The sequence below is a fragment of the Dicentrarchus labrax genome, unplaced genomic scaffold, assembly GCF_905237075.1.
Source record: "Dicentrarchus labrax unplaced genomic scaffold, dlabrax2021, whole genome shotgun sequence".
Classification (NCBI taxonomy): domain Eukaryota; kingdom Metazoa; phylum Chordata; class Actinopteri; family Moronidae; genus Dicentrarchus; species Dicentrarchus labrax.
In genome coordinates this window covers 23,567,268-23,579,524 of record NW_026136723.1, presented here as the reverse complement: position 1 = coordinate 23,579,524, position 12,257 = coordinate 23,567,268, and the positions used below count along the sequence as shown (strand labels likewise).

Genomic DNA, 12,257 nt, shown 5'->3' with positions numbered 1-12,257 from the left:
ATCTGCCTGCCCCAGCATGCAATCAAGGTGAAAGAAATCTGATTTGTGTGGCTCACAATGTTGAAAAATAAATCACATTTATACAATTCAACAGCAACATTTCGTTCCAGAACCAGTGTTGCCTTTACTGATGATCCACAAAACACGCTGCCAACAGGTGTCACAGGGATTATTTCTTCAGTGGGTAGTGTTTCATATGAAAGCCGCTCACAGTGACGTTTAGTGCTGTGAGCAAACCAAATTCTATTTACCTCCATTGTAATGTGGTTGAAACAGAAATCTCAGAGATGGATCTCTCAGTATCTGCAGTGGTGGAGGAACTATTTGGGTCCTAGCGATAAAAGTAGCAATTACCACACTGTGAAAATACTGCATTACAAAACCATGCATTAAACATGTTAAAAAAAGCACTGAAAGTATGAAAAGTAAAAGCCCTTAATGCAGAAAAATGGACCTTGTGAGTGTTACAAATGGATGGATTACTAATGCATCAATGTATGAGGTGCATTTTCATATGTGGAGTTCATTTTCTATACATATTTTTCTATACGGTTGAGTTGTTTCATCTAGTGCAAGGCATCCATTTCTTAAAAGTTCATTATAGGTTCAGTATGAACTTTGTAAAATCTTTCCCTCTGAATTACAGTTGAGTAGAAAAGTAAAGTTGCAGAAAAATGGAAAAAGTCACGTAAGTGCAAGTACTTCAAAATCAAATGAAAGAATAGTACTTGTAAATGTTAAATTCCACCACCACCTGCTCGGTAATTATAAGGCAAAGCGTGAACCTATGTTTATTGGTAAATTAGGTGACCTGATCCCTAAGAATGAAACGGACATGATGTTAAAAGATTTTTGTAGACTTTCTGTAACAAATTTTCAGGCATGGAACAAACCAGGAAGCCAGCAATTACAAATACCTTTGGGCAGTTCATTTATTTCAGTTACTATGTGGCTTCCTGACAATGCACTTTGAAAAGCAGACATCAAAGCACTAGATAAAAAGTAGGCTTTTAAACTTCCAGGTAATTGTACATGATGTGTCAGATGTCAAGAAAAGCCACTGCTCAGACACAGCATTCCTCGGTCAGAAATATAAAAATATTGATTCTGATAGAGCAACACAGAAAGAATAGAAACAATCAATGTTACGAAGAAAAAAAACAAGCCTCTTATATTGTTTGATACTGAAAGATTGCACTCAATTGATTTACCATCCAAGGCTTTTGTGTCTGCCTGTTTCTGAGAAACCTCCATAGCAGGAGGGTGACGTCAAGCCCTCCTGAAGATTTACATCCAGTCTTACAGAACAACTTAAATGGAATTAGTATTCAGTAGCAACCTTTTATGTTCTTGCTCAGGTACAATCTGTACAGATTTGAAAACCTGGCACGCAGGATAAATTGTAGCATAAATCAGAGACAAGGTAAGCAAAACTGTCCTGCCGCGAGATTAATTTACCCTCCTCCCCTCACTTCACCCCCCAAAGTGTTGAAATATCTATTCAGTGGAATTACAGACAGAGGCTGCATCATTTTTCCTCTCTGAGAGGTGCTTGCAAATGCTCACATGTCCCATCTTGATGCATCTGTATTTGATGGATCAGTGTTTTTCTATCTTAAACTATGTCTGGGGATTTGAGAAACTTGTGAATAACACTAGCCTTGGTTTAAACATTAACATCCCACTTATTCAATCATTTTGAGTCATAGCTTAATCAGGTATTTTCAACAGTATTTTCAACATTTATACTTTTTATTACCCAATAATCCAAATGAATCATGAATCCATCCATGTCAGCAGTACCCCTGAGGGTCAATGGACATTTTATGATTCTGCTCTTAAAAACTCCAACTAATACACGTAATTTTTATATTAGAAAAAGCCTTCACACTGCAAATTACTCACACAGTACATACAGTGTGTATTGCAGGAATGATTGCATGACTTCATTTGCAACAATAGACAACCTTTCTAAAAGCACATTTTAATGCAAAACGTTTTTTGACCTTGGAAGCAGCAGTTTTTCCTCAGTGGAGAGAGCTTGCTCAGTTTTCATGGAAATAGATCCGTTGTCATTATGTTTCATACTAATACTAATACTAATACTAACTACTTATGTCAGGTCAAGGATCAAGGATCAAGGACATTTATTTATCCTTATACAACAGAAGGATAAATGAAATGTTCTCAGCCCCTTCCTATACACATAGAAAATGATAATTAAGTTTACAACAGAATAACATAAAATAGAAAAACAACATTCAAAGTGATTTATATACATAAATACATACCCATATACAACCAGGAAATCATTCTACATATCTGCATAATAGTGATGAAAATATGATTTAATAATTCACATAAAGAGAGACAGTGTTGTGAGCTCTGTCTGCTCACAACATGGTCTGTCCATTGAGTGCTAATCCGGAGCAGGTCTCTGTAAAGATGTGGGCACAATTTTGTCCAATTTTGTCCAAGCCAGACATTAGCCAGGAGCAGCCTTAAGTCCAACTTGGGCCAGCATGGCTCCTGTCTCTGCTCTCTTCCTCTCCTCCTGGGACAATCACAGCACCTGCCATGGCGGTACTGGTCTATCCAATCTGGCTGGGTGGATTATCTCCTATCCACTGCTCTTTAATCCAAACCCCACATTTGCTTTTTCCAATGACTTTAGGCTGTTTCTGTAAAAGGTAATATTTGTGTCAGCAATAAAGCTCGTAACAGATTAAAACAAAAACAGAGAAGTTTGAAGGAGCTGGCCAACCGTTGCCATAGACAAATTTCCTGCTCCAGTCAATCTGAGCAATTCTGGCTTAACCCTTTTAGATCAATTCCCATCAGACTCAGAGATTATTCAGAGATTAAAACAAAAATGTAGCAGGTTTGAAGGAGTTACCAGCCACTGTATTTACAGTTGTTATAATGGCATTATAACAACTGTTTCTGTGACAAATGTCCACCGAGGAAGACCCTAAAACTAACCCTGATGAATCTTCAGAGTCAGTAAATGGACCTTAGATAACCCTACTGCCTGTTTTCACTGATTCAAACTGTATATCCAGGAAAAGGCTTCATACTATATCCTTTAAAAAAACAACTCCTTCATACATACATGTTTTGGATCTGGGTTTTCATTTTACATGATTATTGATAATTAACTTCACCCCCTAATTCTTAATTTAGTTCTACTGGGAAGCCAGGAACATTATATCTAAGGTATGGGAATTTGTGGCCTTCTGGGAAATCATTTGTGAGACTTTTTGTGAGACTCAACAAAAAAACCCAACAATGCGTGTAGATGGAAACCACTGCACACATCATCCTATGGGAATGCTCTGCAGCAGAAATACATGTTGAAAAATGTGTGGATTGAGGGAGGGAGTATGGTTGGCGGATGAATTTTGATTATTTCCTGTTAAGGAACAGGGAACTTTTTATACAATTCTCTGTCTATTGTGTATGTTTTTATCATTTCTAACAATCATTCTGACTTGCTAAGCTTCTTTTTTGACAAATTCAGTGTTTTCTTGTCCCTGACACTTGACACATTGTTCTTTTAGACAAATGACAGAACAGTTTACTCTACATTTATTTTTCTTCACAGAAGTGAACGAAATGCTGAGATGCAGGCCTACTCTGCAAATACTGTGTATGTGGTTTACATTTTCTAGCGCTTCTTAAAATCCAGAAGGCCTTGCAACCCCCTGTGAAGGTTGGGTGACCCCTAGTGGGGGTCCTGACCCTCAGGTTGGGAACCACTGCTGCAGTGGAACAAAATGAGACGTTCTGCAAAGAGTTTAGGGACGTTTTTTGGTGGTTTTGCTTCATTTTATTAAATATAGAAAACTCTGGCTGACTCCAGACCTGCCAGATGCTTCATATCCTTAGCATAGTTAATGATAGGGAGAGACCACCATTTTTTAAACTCTTTTTATTGTTTTTTTATGGTTCATCGGTTTGCTTTCAATGCAAACAACAATAAAAAGAAATCTAATCTAATTCTCCGCTACACTCCAACAATTTCCCACTCACCCAGAGAGAAGTAATAAAATATAAGATGTACTTAAGAGTACAATAAAAATATAGGAGAAGAATGTGAGTGACAGTTTTATGTCCTCCAGAGTCCTGACCAAGGTCTAGCATGTCTGTATGCATAAAAATCTATAAATGAAAATGCTGTGGTGCAGCGAAACCCTGTAAGTCGTCTATTCAGCATTCCAGACTCCAGCTTAATGTTTGATCTAAACAGAGTGCGGGTTTGCAGAGGAAGTATTTTCTGTCTTCCCTTACATTTCACAGAAGACATATGGTGACAGCACCTGACACGTCTGCTCAAATGAGGTGTGTAGTTCAAAAAATCCTCTTTACCCCGGGTATAATAGAGGGAATGTGTCAGGTTCCACACACGCCACGGCTGCCATTGGAGTGGAGAATCAAAAGAAGAGCATCTTTAACTCCCTTACACTGAGCCACCGTGGCACACAGGCATTTCTCCGTAGCAACAGGCTGACCCCGTTTCTATGGTTATGGTGTCCCTTCTGCATTTCTTCCAGGACAACGATGGCAAAAGGAGAAAAAAAAAAGGGGACATGAGTATGTGGGCGCTGCTCAACCTACAGCAGGTGGTTTACTTAATCACCACAAACAAAGGAAGATACTGGCAGTTAATAAATGTGAGTTTGGTGTGGGATCAGTGAATTCCTGCACCTACAGAGCAGCTCACATCTCCTTTCAGTGGTGCACCGTGTTAAGGGGTTGTAGCAAGTTCAAACAAAGATGATTCAGCTTTTAAACTGAGGCTGATCAGTGAATACCTGCAGATAGCTGACTTTTCTCTCCCCTCAGAGTGCCAAGTTAAGATGCAGCCTACAGGTATATCCGCCTCAACGGCTTTCAGCTCTGAAAACCTCCTGAAAGACAGCTTGAAAGGGGGGATGTCAGTTTGTGTAGGATTTTGGTTTTAAAACCTCTGAGCTGAATGAATAAAGCTGATAAATGATGGTGGATGGTGATTTTATTTTCCAACTTTCCTCCACTTCTCCTCCCTTTTTTTTTCCCTTTCTCAGTCGAAGCTCTGCTCAGTCCCTTCCTCCTTCGAGCTGTGACTGAGTCTGCCTGCCGTTGCTATGCAACAATCGGGAGTAACGAGAATCATTATTGAATAAGTCATTAACTTAAGGCAATAGTTCAAGAGAGGCATTTCAGACCTGGAGACACGATCCTACTCCTAATTTATCAAACCAACAGAACAAAGTATGCAGGATTGTGTGATACCCGCAGAGAGTTTATGAGCAGTGCAGTCGGTGCTCTGCCACTCAGTGTGATGAGTGGTTATGACAGCTGATGATAAGTGGCTGCCAGACGCTGATGTAAAGCACAGCCGCAAAGGCTTTTCTTCTTCCTGGTCCCCAGTGTCCAGAACCACACCCCAGCTCTTGACCCTGAGTGACCCCCTTCAGCAATCCAATTCCATTTCCTGCTGCCAGCTGCCCTGAATGATTACTCTGACTAACTCCATTCATGGAAGAGTGGGGGATAAGGTGGGGGCCGCAGGCTATGAGTGTGTGTGTGTGTGTGTGTGTGTGTGTGCCAGCTGAGAGAGTGTTTGAGAGTGTGTGTGTGTGTGTGTGTGTGTCTGTCCGGCTGTCAGGGTGTGTTTTTGCAAGAGACGCACGTTTTGTGCACAAGCCTGAGATTCACGGTGTGTTCGTGTGCATGGGATTTTGTTCGGTGCCTTGGCAGTTTTTGTGTGTGTGTCGTTTTTTTTATTACAGGTTTGATTTTGTGTCTGGGAGAGTCCCCTGGCAAAACAAACACAGACACCAATTAAAGCTGCTGCAGTGTCCCAGCCCCTTTACATCACTAATAATGTGCCTGTATAAGAAACAAACTCACCCACACCTCAGCGCCCCCCCCCCAATATGAACACACTATTATCTGTCAAAGTTTGAACCAGACTGGTTATTTCACATGAAAGAGGTCTGTATTTGTGCTTCTCCTAATTGGGGAAAAGGGGATGTCAGCTTTTTCCATGCACCAATCAGAATCTGATAACAGTTTTTTGATTGTTTGTTTACGTTACCAGGGAAACACCACTGTTAATCAAAATCTGATCAAAGCACGCCCACACAGTGCTGCCAGCTGCACCAGCTCTTCGTTACTTGGCCTAGTTAAAATCAATGTTTATAAAGTGGAAATTTACACATTATTAAATTAAAAGTAGTTCTTAACTTAAGGCCTTAAATATATTTTAGGGGCTTTTTGCCTTTATTAGATAGGATAGTTGAAGATCGACTGGAAAAGGGGGGGATGACATGCAGCGAAGGGCCACAGGTCAGATTTGAACCCATGACTCAGCCTTGGTAAATGGGGCACCAGCTCCAACCAGGAGCGAGCCATAAGGCACCCCAGAGATTCCCAGAACTTCCAGGTGTGACAGTGCAGACACACAGAATCCTTTCGAGGACGCTGAATGGTCCGGCTGGTGGGTGAAGAAACTGCTAGTTGGGCGGTGCTTGGGTTTTGGATCTGCGTCTTTCAACGTGGCTGGCCATAGCCCAGAATCGTTAACATATTAACAGCAGACTAAAATATAATATTAAAAATAATAGTTTCTGAAAAGATGTGAAGCGAGAAATAGGTAGAGTCTTCTAGATTCATATTTAATCAGCATTGACTCATTTTACAGTTTGATCTGAGGTTCGTGAGTCTGCTGCTGTTGCGACGGGTGGACTTCATTTGCATAATGTTGAAGTCGAGTCGTGTTTATGCAACTTCAGACACAAAATTATAAAAATGTGGTTTAATAATAACCAAATTCTGCCCCTATCCCCCCCTCAAAAAAACCCACAATACACCACAAATTACATTATGCTAACAACAATAACCTAAATGACCAAATAACATCAGTTAGTTCAGCAGACTCAGATATTTCCCATTCACTCTAATCTGAATAAAGACTACTGAGACTGAAACACTTATGCAGATATAAATAAACTGTGCTTTTTTTAAGTTGTTAGCCACAGCTTGTGATGCTACAATGACCTCCTGTTTGTTAATTGCTTTAGATGTTTCCTGGCAACAGAATACACTTCAAGTCTTTACTAGCTGAGACATTTTTCAAGTTTTAATGCTGCATTTTGTACAATCAGTAGTTTGACACTCGTTAACCGTTACTATGAGAACTTAGAAGGGAATTTAGTAATTGATTTGTGAATAACTTTTTAAATAAGTTGCTTATTGAGTCACATATATTAAATAGTTTTGATTTTAAAGGTCCAGTGTGAAACATTTAGGAGGATCTATTGGCAGAAGTGGAATATAATATGTATAACTATGTTTTCTTTGATGTATAATCAACTGAAAACAACAATTGTTATGTTTTTGTTACCTTAGAAAGAGCTCTTCCATGTTTAATCCCCTTGTTTCTACAGTAGCCAAGAATGGATGCTTTTCGCAACCACCGTAGTTTCTCCTTCCCTCACTTCACAATATAAAATAAATAAAGCCATATCTACAGCCAGTGTTTGGCATGTCCCTGCTGGGCCAATGTAGAAACTTAGCAATGGTGGCCTCTGCAGATATAAACATCTCATTCTAAGGTAACAAAAACACAACAATTCTTATTTCCAGGTGATTATACACTGATAATGAAAACATATCTATGAATATTACATCCTATTTCTGCCAACACATCCTCCTAAATGTTACACACTGGACCTTTAAATGGACCTTGTGTTTTTTTTTGCTTTAATGGAGAAGATAGACATCATGTTGTTAAAAAGTCATTATTTTATTTCCAGGACCATTATGTTGGCTATAATTTCAATAAACATAGATAATGTGATGTCAAAATTAGACATTTCCAGCATGGATACAGACAAATCTCCAAGTATGTAACACTATAGCAGTAAATGTCAAGTGTTGTTGAGAAACATTTTCTCTCATGACTGAATAATTTTTAATTAACATCAACTGGGAGAAATCTTTTGTACTGAGCTGGAAAGACTGAGATCCCCGCAGACAGCAGCCTCAACAGGCCAGAGTGCACTGCAGGTTGGGTTTTTAATTCAGATCACTGACTTCCATGTTTCTCCAAAATTGTGAGAACTCACTGTCTTGCTTTTACTATGCGAGACCAGTCTCTCCAAACCCACGTACTTAATTCAGCAAGCTCACAGCTGTTCTCTGATGGCTGTCAAAAACGTAAATCAGGCAAAGTGTAAGAAGAAACTGCGAGAAGCAGATGAGTCAGGCTGAAGAGAAGTGGGGAATTCTCAAAACGCTTCATCACAAAATAACTCATCTGAGAAGGGACTTTTCCTTTCATGTGAGCAAAGGGAGACACCAGCCACACCCTCAAGATGTAATTATTCCAAAACAATAAATATGAGGGGCTGATAAAGCTGATTCCACCTATTAATTACATTAACGAGGCGAGAGTGAGCGAAGGTCGTGTGGAGGATAATGCGATCCTGCTGGCCGTAAGCACTTCCAATTACAGAGGGTGCACAGCACAGCTTTCTGCGCACCGTAAGCAGGGGATACAATTGTTCATTCACAGCATCTTCTGTCAGAGCAGGCTATCCATGACTTCCTCCCCCTTGAATGCAATGTAACAGTTCACTCCAATACAGCAGCTGGAGTGGTTTTGTTTTTTGATAAGCGGGTGAAGCGGGCTTGATTGAGGCAGTTGTTAAAATGCTGTTTTTCCTTTTCACTGATTCACAGGCCTCCCATGAGCAATTAAGTAACACCAATTACCAGGAGAGCTTCACCCCAGGGGTTTGTTGATTCTCTCTCTGTACGCTTTTGAACATCTGCAGTCAAACCCCCCCCCCAAGAGTATTTGGGGTAAACTGAGCTTCCCTGTCGTCGGTGCTCAACCACAAAATCTAATTACGCCTCCTGTGGTATTTCTATTTGTGTTTCAACAAATCCGACAAATACAAGCATCACTTCAGCGTGTCACAATAATATTAAGCAGAACTTCTTTGGAGTTCAACATGCAGTTGTTGTTTTTGTAAACCAGATCAGCGCAGATTCGTTAGCTGCATAAATCAGTGAAGTGCTGTTGCTGGCGAGGTGGAAAAATGAAGGCAGACACCAGCCCCTGGTTTGATTTCCCCTGCAGCTACGGTATACACACAGGCCTTCAACATACAAGTCTGCACAGGCATGTAAACATGAGAGTCACTGAAATAGCAGCATCGTTAGAAGCGGGGATGCAGTGGTGAACAGAAAGATGGGTCTGAGATCATCATAAGGCAAACCACCAACCACCAATGTAAACAAAATATATATTTCAGGAAAACATATCTTGTGTTTTACCTTTAAAAAAAAAAAAAAAATCCTATTAATTTTGTACAACTCAACGTGATGCATCGTTTACTTTGAACTTAATGTATAGGTTTTAATCTTAATACAACACTAACATGCCCACATGTACAGGAGTTAATGGTTGCTTTAATTGTTCCTCTTGTCCGTACTGGCTGTAAAAAGATCAAATTTAATACATTTGAAAGTTTATCTGACATGTTGGTATGTGTTTGTGTTTGTTGTGCAGGGATAATAACACAAAGAGATAAGTTTGTACTAAAAAGTCACTTTAAAAAGACCGACTTTAGCCTCCACACAGCTTCCTAATTCATTTGAATGAGCCCAGTCTGGCAACACAAGGTCACATTCCTGGTACTGTAACATGAATACTGTATTTCTACTGTTTTCTCTTGATGGAAGAGGAAACGATAAAATAATAATTACAGCTGCAGCTGTGCTAAGTTTGCAGAGTTGTTCATCTGATAAGTCTTCAGCTCATCAAGATTTCTTCTCAGTTTGGGCCTGAATTGTTTCACCAGTAACTGAAGCAACACGCTCCCACCAACACAGCCTCGGCTCTTGTTTCTGATCTGAACTCCTGCAAATCCAACTGCTATAAAGCCTCATATTTGCCTCAGATGAGCGTTAAAATGCATTTGTACTCAAGAAAGACTGTGGATTTTGTCCCCAATCACTCAGATTGGAATTTCTTCAGGGCCAATATGAATTGAAGAAACACTGAAATACAGAAAACAAAAGCTCTTTCAATGAATAAGGACATGTGTGTATTGTATTAAGACAGACTTTTTTTTTAAAAAAAGGTCTATATCAACCAAAACCGCTCCCAGATGTTAGAAATAAAAAAGGAATTAAACACCACACAACATCCCGGATTATAGAACAGCACTGGTAGGATTTCCTAAGCACTTTTCTGAGTCTTTTCTGCTTGTCCTGTCCATAAATTCAGCTGAGCACCTCTAAATCCTCATCAGCCACTGACAAATGTGAGCAGGATTCCCGAGTCGGGCTGGAGCCTGCTTTCAAATTGATCGAGCCGTATAACTTTGCTGCGTGTTTGGAATAGGCAAAGGCTTTCCTCCTCATCATCTCCCCTTTCCACATGGAGATCATGAGCAGGGTGGAGAGCAGCACGCCCCCGAGGGTGAGCAGGCACAGTCCCGCTATGACACACCGGTCCAGATGGGCCCCCACCCTGGCTTTCTCCCTCTCCAGCTGCTCCATCTCCCGGGCGGACACGCTGTCGGGGTCCGCCCGGACGTCCCTGGGCACCGTGTAGGATATGGCCACCAAAGAGATGCCAGTCACCAGGCATGTCACCGCGATGATGAAGCCGTAATCCACAGACTTCCCCGAGTCGTCAGAGGAGAGGTCGTCGTCGGACAGCAAGTAAAGTTCCGGGATGTCCTCTTCCTCCTCCTCCTCCTCCCCCTCCTCCCCCACCTCCTCCTCTTCCTCCTCCTCGTACAGTTCACTTGAGGAGCTCTGACTCAGTCTGCATGTTTGTGGACATGTCCCTATCAGCTGGACATCATCATCCTCTTCATCCTCTCGGTGCTTGCAGGTGAAAGATGTTTCTGTTTCCTCCTCCGGCCACGCGGTTCTCCCGGTCTCTGTCCAGGGTGCTGAACCGTCTCCTCCGCCGGGATGAGGACACTTTCCGCCGCTGCAGCCGAGCTCGTTGATACTTTGCTCATTTAAAACCAGGGAGGCGTCTCTCGGATCGGGTTGATCAAAGTAAAACAGTTCGAGATCAGCCATTTGAACATCGGGCTGGGTTTCCCGTTGTGTCAAGCCCATGCGTCCGTCTCTGTCAGTAAAACACGCACAAAGAGAGAAAACAATATGATGTTTGAACTACCTGAAAGCACTTTCATTTTTTTCTGCAAGCCACTTTATGTCTGCACACGAAGTATTTGCACAAGCGAAATGTACACGCAGCTGTCTCTTGGGTGCACAGCAAGCATTTTAAAGTACAGCTAAGCAAGTCTTAAACGAATTCCCATGAAAATACACAATGCCATTTCCACTGCTCAGTAACACTTTATCTTTTTGCCTTTTCGGAGCTTCTGCAAGCTCTCAAATCGCTGCTTCCAAAAACACTTAGCAACCACAAGACACGCCAATAGATCTAATTCCATCTAATGTGCTTCAATAGTCGGTTATTAAACAACAAAATGCGGTTTTCTGAGTACCTCTCTCTCCGTCTGTGGCTGCTCGCATCCCCGACTGCTTCTGCTCCCTGGTCAATTAGAGGGAAAGGTTTGGCAGACCCCTCCCACGGACTGAGCTCAGGCAGACCGCCTTATAATGCTTATTATTACAGAGCCAACTTTACTGTTCCCCGGCACATGCACACTAATCAGATGAGAGTCAGCAGGCGGCAGACTGCACTGTAGGCAAAGAGAGTGGAGATATTTCAAATTACAGCAACACCTTCTCATAAGACACTCCATGCAAAGGCTTTATGAGCAGCACCTGACGGCTGAATCCATAGTTAATAGATGTTTCATAGATCAGCTATAAGCCGTTAATAAGATCAACCTTTGGGTTGCCAGGTTGTGAGAGATCTGTCTTGCTGGTGAGTCATTTAATGGTGAAGTCACGATGTTCTCACATTCTAAATGAACCATCAAAGCTGCAGTTAAATGCAAATAAGTAATGTAATGGACAGGATGTGTTAATAACATCATTAATGAAGGGTCACGAGTTTCTCACTTTCTAGTAAGTCACCAGCAAGAGTTAATAAATCATCTGCAATCAGCCCACAGGAGCCCACAGTCATAAAGCAGCTCTGCCAGGCTGAGTGCTAAAGCATGCTAACATGCTGGTGTGTAGCAGGTAAATCATTTATCATTTTTACCATCTTAGTTTAGCATGTTAGCATGTTGTCATTTGCTAATCAGTGTTAAACAAAAAGC

The 12,257-nt window shown here is 41.2% G+C and overlaps 1 protein-coding gene across 1 annotated transcript; it reads right to left on the bottom strand.

The window, feature by feature from the left end:
* Positions 1 to 7,771: 7,771 nt before the first annotated feature.
* LOC127358443 (transmembrane protein 74) lies at positions 7,772 to 11,674 on the bottom strand. The gene is made up of 2 exons (XM_051391553.1): positions 11,532 to 11,674; positions 7,772 to 11,146 (listed from the first exon to the last, which is right to left on the bottom strand). The coding sequence occupies exon 2, from the start codon at positions 11,134 to 11,136 to the stop codon at positions 10,282 to 10,284; it is 855 nt and encodes a 284-aa protein (XP_051247513.1). The 5' UTR covers positions 11,137 to 11,146; positions 11,532 to 11,674; the 3' UTR covers positions 7,772 to 10,281.
* Between the last annotated feature and the right edge of the window lie 583 nt (positions 11,675 to 12,257).

Excerpts from the sequence above, each read along its gene's own strand:
- LOC127358443 (XM_051391553.1), bottom strand. The coding sequence starts at position 11,136 with ATGGGCTTGACACAACGGGAAACCCAGCCCGATGTTCAAATGGCTGAT.